Source organism: Eumetopias jubatus, unplaced genomic scaffold (assembly GCF_037043125.1).
Source record: "Eumetopias jubatus isolate StellerSeaLion01/CBP00866 unplaced genomic scaffold, mEumJub1_p1.0 scaffold_1, whole genome shotgun sequence".
Taxonomy (NCBI): Eukaryota; Metazoa; Chordata; class Mammalia; order Carnivora; family Otariidae; genus Eumetopias; species Eumetopias jubatus.
This window is the reverse complement of record NW_028274807.1, coordinates 80900405-80912918: the sequence shown is the minus strand read 5'-3', so window position 1 is coordinate 80912918 and position 12514 is coordinate 80900405. Positions and strand designations below refer to the sequence as shown.

The 12514-nt window shown below is 35.8% G+C and overlaps 1 protein-coding gene across 9 annotated transcripts in view; it reads left to right on the top strand.

Annotated features, from left to right (window-relative positions):
* Positions 1-12514, top strand: part of VPS8 (VPS8 subunit of CORVET complex) — a 267080-nt gene that overhangs the window by 55472 nt on the left and 199094 nt on the right. For all 9 annotated transcript variants that reach the window (XR_003608764.2, XR_003608763.2, XM_028100887.1 and 6 more), the window contains exons 16-20: positions 3036-3110; positions 3987-4022; positions 5139-5229; positions 5668-5714; positions 6666-6755. Coding sequence is in view for 7 of the 9 variants with exons in the window: in XM_028100887.1 (XP_027956688.1) it covers positions 3036-3110; positions 3987-4022; positions 5139-5229; positions 5668-5714; positions 6666-6755 (339 nt within the window). In the remaining 2 variants the exon portion in view is untranslated. The remainder of the gene's footprint in view (positions 1-3035; positions 3111-3986; positions 4023-5138; positions 5230-5667; positions 5715-6665; positions 6756-12514) is intronic.

The window sequence follows — 12514 nt, the reverse complement described above, 5'->3', positions numbered from 1 at the left end:
TTATAGGAAGTGGAAATAGTCTAAACATTTCAATTAAAAGGCAGAGATTGTCAAGACTGGATAAAGAAAAGCAAGAACTAACTCTGTGCTGTCTATAAAACATATTAAGTACAAACACACAGGTACATTAAAAGTAAGGTGATGGAAAAAGACATACCATGCAAACTCTAATCATAATCACTAGCTTTCAGAGTAGGAAATATTGTCAAAAATAAAGAGAAATTTCAAATTGATAAAAAGGTGTTACAAGAAGACATAAGAACCTTAAAGATTTAAGTACCCAGTATCAGACCTGCAATATACATGAAGCAAACACTGACAGAACTGAAAGGAGAAACCAACAAATTCACAATTACACAAAATCCCTCTCAGTCATTATTAGAATTAGTAGACAGAAAATCATTAAGGGTGTAGAAGACTTAAACACTATTGACCAACTGACCTAAGTGACATTTATAGAATATTCCTCTGAACAAAAGCAGATTAATAACTTTGTAAGAGCATGTGGAACATGCACCAATATAGGATATATGCTAGGCCGTAAAACAAACTTCCATAAGTTGTTGAAGGAATCATCAGGGTGAATCTGGAAAAAAACCAAATATTTGGAAATTAAACAGCTGAGTCATGAGTCAAAGAGGAAAGCTCAAAGGAAATTGGACTATATTTTAAACTGAATGAAAATGAATATATAACTTATCAAAATCTGTGGTCTACAATTAAATCAGTTTTTTAAGGGTAACTTACAGCATTAAATACTTTAGAAAAGAAGAAAGATCTCCAATCAATGCCCTTAGCTTCTGTCTTAATTAAGGAAAAGGAAAAAGAGCAAAATTAACTTAAATTAGATTGAAGGAAAAATAAAAAGGTGAACACAAATCAATTAAATAGAAAATGGACAGAGAAAATCAAAGAAATCAAAAACCGGTTCTTTAAAAGAGAAAATTGGTAAACCTCTAATGAGATTAATCAAGAAAAAGAGAAGACACAATTACCAGTGTCAGTAACGGGAGAGGTGTCCTCACTGGAGAGTCTATAGATATTAAAAAGATACGTGCATAACTTGATGCCAATAAATTCAACAACTTTTGATAAAATGGAAAAATTTCTTGGAATGCACCAATTACCAAAGCTGACTCAACAAGTAATAGAAAATCTAAGTGACTGTTGCATCAGTTAAAGAAATTGATTGATTTTCTGTAGAGAAGCTCCAGGCCCAGATAGCTTCGCTAGTGAGGTCTGTTATATTTAAGGGGGGGAAAAAGCCAATTGTACACAAAAGTCTTTTTAAAAAAGGGAGCAAAAGGGAGCACCTAACTTTTATAAGACTGATAATAAAATCAAAGATACTACAATAAAGAACACTATAGACTAATGTTCTCATAAGCATAGAAGTAAAAATACTTAAAATATTAGCAAATAGAAATCAGCAATGTATAAAAAGTAATAAATTATGATCACATGGTGTTTTTCCAAGGCATGCAAGGCTGGTTTGGCATTCAAAATCAGTATAATTTACTGTATTAGTTGATTATAAAAGAAAAACCATAATATCCCAAAAGACAAAAAGCATTTGATAGAGTTCAATATCCATTTCTGAGAAAACTCAGCAAACTAGGAATAAAGGGGAATTTTTTCAACCATATGAACAAGGGCATCTATAAAAATCTTATAGCTAACATCGTAAAGTAGTATTGCCAAAAAAAAACCCCAAAAATCGAAGCAAAAGACACTGATTCTGATCAAGCATCTTCTAGAGAAAATATGGAAGACAGAGGAACATGTTAAAAGATTCCATGTGGATGTAATTAGCAAAATCTAGATAGGAGGAAACTATGGAATAAGTATTCTGGTTTCTCAGCAGTAAATTTTAAGGAAAATAAAGGAGTGAGGTGGAGGCAAAACCTGTAAACTTTTAAAGAGCATTAAGAGACATACCAGCCAGCTCCAATATGTGTCCCTTTGTTGGATCTTGATTTAGACACACGAAATGTAGAAAAAGCAAAAACAAAACAACAAAAACCTCAACAACATTTGACATAAATTATGAGACCATTTGAAATCCAAATACTGGATATTTCATATTGAGAATTTTATTCTTATTTCATATTACTAATTTTAAAAAGTATGCTAATGAAGTTGTGGTTATGTTAAAAAGGACTAATTTATTATGCATATACTGAATTGTTATAAATGAAATATTCGAAATCTGAGAATCATCTCAAAATTATACTGTGTATAGGAGAGTCTGTGGGAGTACAGGTGAGACAAGATCAGTGATGATCTTGTAATCAATGAGGCTGATTAACGGATGCAGAGTGTTCATTGTATTATTCTCCCTACCTTTGTATATATTTTTAAATTTCATAGTGAAAAGTTAAAAATTCATGGTTATCGGTTATTGACCATTCACATATTTGGGGACATTTATAAATATTAACATAGTTAAGTTTCATGGAAACTGCATGGTTTTTCAAAGATGGGAAAACTGAGTGTCAGAAGTTTGAAGCTTGTTTAGGGTAGGGTCATACCTTAAGTAACAGAGTCAAAATTCACAATCCAAATTTATCACACTATAGGTTTTGTTTCTCTTTTGCTGGACTAGGCTGACTCCCATATATTATGCTGCTTTGTCTTCCTGTATCTCCTTGTGTTTTAGGTTGATGTTTATTTCAAAGAACTTAGAGGTTACCATTTTCAAAAAGCCTTGGTCTTTGCCCGAAGCAGTGAATGTCTGTCTTCCAATAATGGGCAGACTGCAACAGTTTCCCTTTAGATTTAGTAAGTTGGCATATTCCTCCCATGTCTGTGTTATTCTGAAAAAATAAAAGGACCATATGTAAGCAGGGAATTAATTATTTGCACTTTGTCTTTTCTGCCATTTCCACTGACAGACTGGCACTTGACTGACATTTTTTCCCCACTAATTTATGGGATAAAACTATGTTGACCTAAAATGTCTGTGTACTTGACATTCTTTAAAACTTAATGAGACTTCTAATGCATGTAATTGTAACTTTTTTTTTTTTTTATAGGCTTTGGTTGGAGAGAAGGCTTGTTATCAATCCATCAGTAGCTATGGTGGTCAGATCTTTTATTTGGGGACAAAAGTAAGCTCCTCTACTCTGTAACTTGGCATTTGTTTGTGTCAGGGTAGTTATGGCTGGAGGAGGTTTCTGGTAAAGAGAGCTGTGCATTATAAAGTGAATATCGATCAGCAGTAATCTGAAACTTTTAGGGGAGATATATATATGGTTTTTTCAAGAGGAATTTTTTTTTTCTTTTAAGTAAACTCTACACCCAATGTGGGGCTTGAGCTCACAACCCCAAGATTAAGAGTCTCATGCTCTAACTGACTGAGGCAGGCTCCCTTTTCAGGGGTTATATCGTTGTGATCTTTAGCTTATTTATTTTCTCTACTTTTAGACATATTTTTACTTTCATTTAGGTTATCATAGGATGCTTATTTTCTTGATTCAAGGATATACTTTCATAATCTTCACATTTATGTTTTCATGACCAGGAAGATACCTTATCATGTATATTTGTCATATGATTAAGATGTCCTTTAGTTTAGATCAGCTTAGGATGTATTAAAATGCATTGAGGTGTTTGACTTAGAATAGAATCACTGGAATAGGAACTTTTTTGTATATCAATTTGTTCCTTATTTTTTTTTTTAACTTGGAGAAATATCTCTTCATTATTAAAATTCAAAATAATATTAAGTTAGTGTAGGGATTTGGGGCATTCTTTGTTCCTTTCGTGTGGAGTTAACTCCTTGGACGTAGACTTAGTGACCATTAAATGTTTGTTTGATTTACTCTTTAATGTGGGCCCTTGAAAACCCTTTAGTAGATACCTCTAACTGTAGTATGCAGTATTTTTCCTTAGATGGAAAATGAGATGTGGCACTGGGACAAATGTGTCTCCCAAGCAAGGCTGTTAAAGATGATCATTTTAATTACAGTTTCTTTATTTTCCAGTCTGTTTATGTGATGATGCTGAGAAGCTGGAGAGAGGTGAGTTTAAAGTAATTTTATGTTAGAGCTGCTGAATTGATCGTATCTTAACATTTCTGTTTTGACTTTGCAGGAAAAGATTATTTGGATTTGTGCTTTTTAATTTTAGAAGTGTATATCAGAATCACTATTAGGTACTTGATTTGATAAAACTGGCTATAAATTGGGATTACATTTAGCTACATATATCAGAAAATTTAAAATAACAGTGGCTTCAACAAGATTTCTCTCTCATGTAAAAACATTCTGGAGGTAGGGAGTCTGTGGCTAATGCGGCAGCTCTCTGGTCTTTGGCATACCACCCTGGTCCACCATCCTTGTGTGTGAATTCTTGTCTCTAGTTCATTCTATATACCAGTATGGCTGCTGGAGCTCTAACTGTGAAGTCCACTTTCCAGGCAGGAGGAAAGGGAAGAGAAGGGCTGGCCCCTGCCTTTTAAGGTTGTATCCCAGAAAGGCCAAACAACACTTCCACTTACCTGTCATTGGCCAGAACTTAGTCACATGGCCCCAAGTGGCTGCAAAGGAGTCTTAGAAATGTCCTTAAGCTGGTATATTGCTGTCTCAGGTACACATGGGATTTGTTACTAGGGAGGAGGGAGTGAATGGATGTTGTGATAAACAAGTAGCCATTTTTGTTACAGTGACATTCTAGCTTTTGTCTCTTTTCATATTTAGGTCTTGTGGCTGCCTGTATTAGCCCATACAGTCACTGTACTATCCAGTGTGTTAAGAAATTATTTTTCTTAGAAATAAGATAGTCACAGGGATGCCTGGGTGGCTCAGTCAGTGGACCGTCCAACTCTTGGTTTTGACTAATGTCATGATCTCAGGGTCCTGGGGTAGAGCCGCGCGTCGGGCTCCATGCTCAGTACAGAGTCTGCTTGGAATTCCCTCTCTCCGTCTCCCAACCCTGCTCGTGGGGGATGTGCTCTCTCTCTCTCAAATAAAATATAAAATCTTAAAAAAAAAACAAAAACAAATACAGTTACATGGTTATTGGAATAATTTTAGCTGTTAAGTAACAACTTTTGAAAAGGTATTAGGTAGAATAGGAATTCCAACTACTAGTTGGTCAAACAAAGGGGTCTAGCTTTTCTCATTTATTCATTTTAGAGAGTGGATCATCTCCTGAAACAAGATTGTCTTACAGAAGCCTTGGCTCTTGCATGGTCTTTCCATGAAGGAAAAGCAAAAGCAGTAGTGGGTAAGTTAACAGAATACCAGGGTAGTAGACATTGTTTAGAGTAGAAAGAATGAATAATAATATTAATAATAAGCACTCATAGAATACTTGTTAGCTTAGCATTCAAATATTTTATGAACAAGATGTTATCAAACCTTACAGACTTCCATTGAAAAAGATTAATGACAGGATTTGGAGTTTTAATGTCGCTTTTTAAATTCTTTCATAAGAAGAATTTACTGTTGGGATAAAAGGGAGGTAGATTGATATGTTATCAGGTCCGGTAGTTGGGAGATGGCTCTTATTATGGCATATTATGGAAGAACTCTGGCCATTGATAGGTACACTTTTTGTTATAATTATGTCTCTTGTTAGCACGGGTTGTAAATAGAAGACCACAACAGTTTCAGTCCTTAAGATGTGGACTTTGTTTTTATGCTGGATTTTGCTTCTCTACAGGATTATCCGGGGATGCCAGTAAGCGAAAGGCTGTTGTTGCAGATCGAGTGAGTATTTTAATAGGGGCTTTACTTGGGTACAGTGCAGGTTTGTTTTTGGTATTAGTTAATAATTTAGGGGCATAATTAGGTAAATGGCTACAGTCAAGGAGAAAGTATATTAAAAAAAAAAAACAAGTCAGGTTAGAATTCCCTTGTGTCATCCCGAATGTGTTTAAACTTTATCACCCTTCCTTTTTTCCCTTGCTCACTCTTATGAAGATGATAAAATTGTAAAATAGCCAAAAGACAGCAGAAAGGAGGAGGGAGAAAGCCAAAGATCTGGATTATTTCTGAGCCTAATTATAGCCCATAAAAAGTTGACATGTGTTAGTTTTCATAAACAGGTGATTATGAGAAATAGAAATACTACATGTGTGTTTGTGTTGCCTGAGGTAGCAGAGAGGGCTGTTGTATTATTATTAATTAGCATTAATGCTAATATTTAATGTTGGCTTTGTTTTCCCAATCTAGACTTGGTTGACTCCATTTATTATATAGTCATTACTCTTTTTATTGTGCAAATGCATTGGTAAAAATTATATTTCAAATTAGTGTAAGCATATAGAAAACATGAATAGAAATTGGTCACTCTTCAGACTCATGAATAATTTTCTCAGTATCTGCTAAAATACTTTAGGAATTTGTGTTCTATCTGTGTTCTTGAGGGAAAGACCTACAGCAGAGCATTTCTGAAGAGCTTACCTTCAGTTTTTAATTTCCTGAGCAACAAAGATACCACTGAGGTCTAGAACCTGGAGATTAGCAAATTAGTAGTAGCCCTGAGGCTGAAAGAAATTAGTCTAGGGTTAAAAATAATGGGAAATAAAGCACTAAAATTTTAAATTATATTTTTAATAAAGCTTGATTCTGTATTATTTAGGAAGATCCATGTATATTAAGTATTGAAAAATATTAGAGTATGTTTTGATTTTCTATACAAGGCTATTTTCCTTACAGATGGTAGAAATCCTGTTCCACTATGCAGATCGAGCTCTGAAAAAGTGTCCAGACCAGGGAAAAATCCAAGTGATGGAGCAGCATTTTCAGGTACACCTTTGCATGTGCTTCTAAGAGACAGTGCTATGAATAGGTCTAATACTGCTCCTTTATAGTACTTGAGAGTGGGACTTTCCTGTTTTGGTTCAACATTTTTCAGCATTCACAACTTTATTTCAGGGCTTTTGGAGCATTCTAAATGATGAAATTTTGAAGTAACAGGTCACATGGGAACAGACGCCTAAAATGTTGTGGAGTGTTGATGCAATTAGCTACTTAGTGCTATGTGGAAGGAAAGGATGTGTCTATAAGGGTGCATACCTGTGAATTGACACCTTACAGGGGCTGACACCTTTCTGATAACTAACATTTTTGTTAACTAGGCTAGTTGGAGAAGAGGTGTACTACCAGGGTTTAAATTTAGTTCTAGGAGCACCGGCAATGCAGCAACAGATTGGTTACCCCCCAGAGAAAGATCTCTAAAATAGGCTAATGAATGGTCTTTAGTTTCTCTTGGAACTCAGTGAAAATGGAAGGCAAGGAACATGTAAAGACCTGTACAACTTTTATTATGCGAGTTGTACTGTTTGTTGTGATCTGCAGTTATATTTATTGCAAGTCTCTGTTCGTCCTCCTCACATTTTTTGAGTTCCCTCACCTCTCCCTTCCCTGCCTTCACTTTTAACAAAAATCGGAGGGTCAACAAACGTTTTCTAAAAAGGGCCCAATGGGAAAATTTAGGCTTTGAGAACGGGCCATATGGTCTTTCACTTATTCCTCTTTGTTTTCTTTCTTTTTTTTTTTTTTAAACCAGCCCTTAAAAAATTTAAAAACTGTTCTTAGCTATGAGCCATTCAGAGATGGGCTGTGGGCAGAACTTGGTCCGTATGGCAAAGTACACAGCCCCTGGCACTGGACGTACAGTGTGTAAAATAGACATGGTCCTTGCTATCTTAAGTTTGCAATCCAGTCAAAAGAATTTTTCTTGTGTACATTAATGGAAATACTTAGAAGAAATCTAGGGGTTTTGATGTTCTGAAGAGCAGCCACAGCTTATATATTTCCACAACTCCGTTCGATGCCAGTACCTTTGCAAGACAAGGATGGATAGTGCAGTTAAGAGCTGGACGGTATGAGCAGAGGGTTTGGTTTCCTGAGTTGTGCTCTTTGATGCTACGGTAGTGAGCTTCTGGCAGAGTAACTTTTATTACTGTCTTATTGTAGGCTCATTAAATTTATCAGTAAAGTAGAGGAATAAGCCCCAATAAAATTATGAAATCAGATAACTTAGGAGGAAGGCATATGGCAAAAAGAAAGCCATACTGGGAACAATACTGTTTGGCACTAATACCTTGTATGTAAATAAATTTGCGTAAACCATTGCAGTATATATATATATATACATATATATATATACATATATATATGTATATATATGTATATATATATACACACACATATATATATATAAAATATATATAATATTTTAACAAGGGAATGTCTATTACCAAGAAGTGATGGGATGGTATTTATGAAAGAACTTTGGCCATTGAAAGGTACACTTTTTGGAAAGAAACCTCTAACAGGGAACACTTGGAGGGGCTAATGAGGGGTGTGTGTGTATATATGTGATACAGAAACCACTGTGCTGGGGAAGAATGTGGCAGAGAGCTGTAAAAGAAGAAAGGAAAAAGGTGGTGTTCTGGTGGGGAAATGCAAAAGAATCTTCCATGACAGGGACTATAGGTGATTGTGTCTAATCCAGGTTATAAAATTTACAGAGAAACAAACTGTAATAGGGATGTGTTCTTTAGATATATATTGGAAGTTTCATTCTGCTAAAAGAGTATCTGCTACAATTTTTGATTAATGATTGAGTCTCCTAGAAGGTAGAGGAAACAGTGGTGGGAACCATTATTCTGGATTTACTTTTTACCAATAAGTAGGGAAATAGAATGGATAGACTCTTGAGGGGGGAAAAATACCACTTTATTTTAAAGATTGTAATAATGTTGAGAAATAAGCTCAGCTTGAATCCTATATGTTAGAAAGCACATGTTTCAGAAGAAAAATACGGGCACAGTCTCATGGTTATAGGCTTCAAAAAACAAATGGGCTCACAAAGAACAGGAAATTCTTAAATTTTGACATAATAACCACAAAAATTCAAAAAGAAAGGAAATGGGGAGGAATGTTGAGAGAAGTATCTGTCTACAAAGCACAGACCAGCTATGAAAGATGGAGAGTGGCAGATAATCAAAGATATATGTCAAAGGCATCATGAACCTCTAAGACTGTCGGAAAGGAAAATAGCCCCCAGATTGTGCTACCAAAATGCTGAGGGCAACCCATAAAGGGATTTTGACCAAGATTCACTGAGTATCTACTACATGCCAAGTACTATGTAAAGTTTTTTTTTAATATAATTTTTATTTAATTCTCACAAAAACCCCACGAAGACAGATGCTGTTTTTAATCCCCATTGCATGGATGAGGGAAGTTGAGCTGGAAAAAGTTAGGTGATTTTCCAAGGTAGCATTGCTGGTAAGTGGTGGGCCAGTACTCCCATCTAGGCCTTTCTGGTTTCAGAGCCCAGCTCCTAACTGTTGTTTTATATGGTTATTTTCAGAGCAAGTGCAGGGAAAGGATCCATGAGAAAGGGAGACTGATATTAATAGGGGATCAAGAATGAGAATTAGAGCAAACGTCTAACCCATTTAATGTTTACTGTGTGGCAGACATTGTTAATGCTTTACACATATTAACTCATTTCATTCTTTCATAACTCTGTAAGGTGGGTAGTGTTGTTATTCACACTTACAGATGAGACTGAGGGACAGAGAGGTTAAGTGACCTGTTCCAGGTCACCCAGTTCATAAATGATAGAGCTGGGATTAGAATCCAGGAAGCTGGGCCTCAGGGTCCACATCTGGATTGCTATACTCTACTAAAGAACAGCACTTCTTATTTTGCCTCCACTTTCTATGAGCAGAGAAAATGGTGTTTAAAGTGGAAAAGCCTAGTTAAAAAAACATATGTATATTTTAAAGATTTTATTTATTTATTTGAGAGAGAGAGAATGAGAGCACATGAGAGGGGGGAGGGTCAGAGGGAGAAGCAGACTCCCTGCTGAGCAGGGAGCCTGATGCAGGACTCAATTCTGGGACTACAGGATCATGACCTGAGCCAAAGGCAGTCGCTCAACCAACTGAGCCACCCAGGCGCCCCGCCTAGTTAAAAATATATTAAAGAAAAAGCTGAAGGCCAGCAAATGTGACATATAGTTCATTGCATAATGATTGTTTAAATCTCAAAACCCAGTGGAATTATAACCCAGATACTGTTTGAACAATCTGTGTCGCTATTCATAATTTTTAAGTAACTTTGGATTCATTTTTAAATAAAGTATGTTCAGTTAAGCATGGATGCCTAAGCAGAGGAGACATAATTTATTTCACTCAGGAGGACAATTTTATTCTGGAAAAGGTGATCTTTAGCCCATTAGAATGAGTGAAATACATGTATGGTTAGCCACAAATCTGCCATTTTAAGTGTTTAGTCTTAAATAGTTGATCATGAAATCATTAAATAGGTTGACTCTTAAAGTGTATTTTTTTTTTTTTAAAGGAAGAGGACTTAGGAAAGTATCCACTGATAACTCCAGTGTGGTTTATGAACATTTTCCATGAGTTCACTTGAAAACGACCATGTTAAACTAATAAATTACCTTTTTGAAAGTAATATGAGGACGGTATATTCATGGAATGCCTGTCACATGATACCTTTTCATTCAAGCATTTGTCTAAATTTTCCATTATCCTAATGGCTGAAATAGATCAGTGAGTAGTAAATAGATTGGTAAATAGTAAATAGATTTGCAGCTAGATAAACATCCCTACCCAAAAGAGTATTGTTTGGTGGCTTAGTATTAATTGCATTTTAGGGCGCTTTCATATCCAATTTTTTATAATTGATTTGGATGAAGATATAGTGTGTGGCTTGTGAAATTTAGGTGGCACCAAGAATCAAGGTTCAGAATGATCTTGACAAAATGCCGTCAAAATTGTTTCAAGATGAAATTTAACAAGGATGAACATCAAGACTGCATTAGATCCAAATAATTAAATTACATGAGTACTAGATTGGGAGGATCTCGCTGGACAGGATTTCAGTTGACCACAAACTTAGCATGAGTTAATAGTGTGTGAAGGCCCAGAAAAGGTAAGTAATAGTACTACTGGGTTACCTGTTGGAAATAAAAGTTCTGAGATTCTTTATGGACTATTGACAGATTAAGCTACATCCCACAACTAGGATGGTGGGAGATTTAAAGAACAGCATTTGAAAAAACTATACTGGGTTTGTTTAATCTGATGGCTAAGTAAGTGGAGACATGCCTGCCTTCAGATGATGAAGGCCTCCAATATGGGGGTTTACCATATTGTAGCAGAAGGAAGGCTAGTATCAGTGGGTAGAAATTAGGAGGCAGTGTATTTCAATTTAAAATTACCTACAGAAAATGTAAAAGCTCTTGGATTTATGTGCCTCCTACTGTTGAATGTTTTGAAATAGAGGAAGACCAGCAGACCAAAGACTTTCTTTGTGGGGTGGGAAGATCTGATATTCTCTATCAGTGTGAAGAAATGATCATTGGAAACATAACCTCTAATCCAGTTAGTTGAAATTTCTAGTAAGACTGGTTTCTATTTCAGTTAAAATACTGAAAATTTATATTTTACCAGTAGGTGGCACTCATTCCTGCTGCCTCAGTTTTCATCTTTGCCTTTGATGAGGAGCCCCACCTTTTCCTTAGAGAGGATATATACCACCATTCGGTATTTTCGCTGTTTTCCAAAGACCAATCAATATTTTGTCCTTTCTTAACTATAGAAAATAACTTTGGGATCTTGTAATATTTTTGATACACTGTGGCTTTTATTTATCTGAGAAAAGATTTGAACCTATAACTATATTTGTATAATAACTAGTAGGATTAAAAGGAATTAAAGTGTTCTCTGTCTCATACATCTTGAGCCTCACTGTTGTTTCTGGTCAAGTGTTCTGCATCCCAAAACAAAGTCAAACAGCAAACAGATCCCTTCTTAGCTCCATGCCCTCCCCAGTAGCCTGCTGCCTCTTGTTTGCACGTCCTATACAGAGCCAAACATCTTTTAAGTGTTGTCTTCATTACTCACCACCCTCTCATTCCATGGCTGTAAATTCAGTGGACCCTTTTTTCCTTACTCTTAGTGGTCCTCAGTAGTGTCCAACACAGTTAATGACTTCTTGAAACAGTCTGTCCCTTTGACTTCTCTGGTGTCCTACATTTCAGGTTTTTTCTCTCTCTCTTGCTGCTTACTGGCTTGCTTTGTTCCTTTTTCCTTCTCATCTTTTTAACCAATAAACATTAGAATTCTTCACAATACTCTCTTGTTTCGGAGTCAGTGTTCTCAAGATGTTGTCTGGACCATTTATTTCAAAATCACTTGAGAGGATTGGTTAACAGTGCTTTTTCTTGAATTATTTGCTAGGTCTGCTGAATCAGGCTTTCTGGGATTGGTGATCACGATTTGTAATTACCCCTGAGGTGACTCTTAAGCAGGTTAAAGTTTAAGAATCATTGCTTTCTCACCCCGTAGGTGATATAGACAAAGGACTATCTTACCAGTATTTCCAACCTAGATTGTTTTCCAAGTTCTGAGATCCATATAGTAAGTTGCCCATTTACATCTCCACTTGGATGTTTTAGAAGTACCTCAAGCTCAAGAACATCCCTTCACGAAGCCTTTGCTGATGGTCCCTATTTTTTT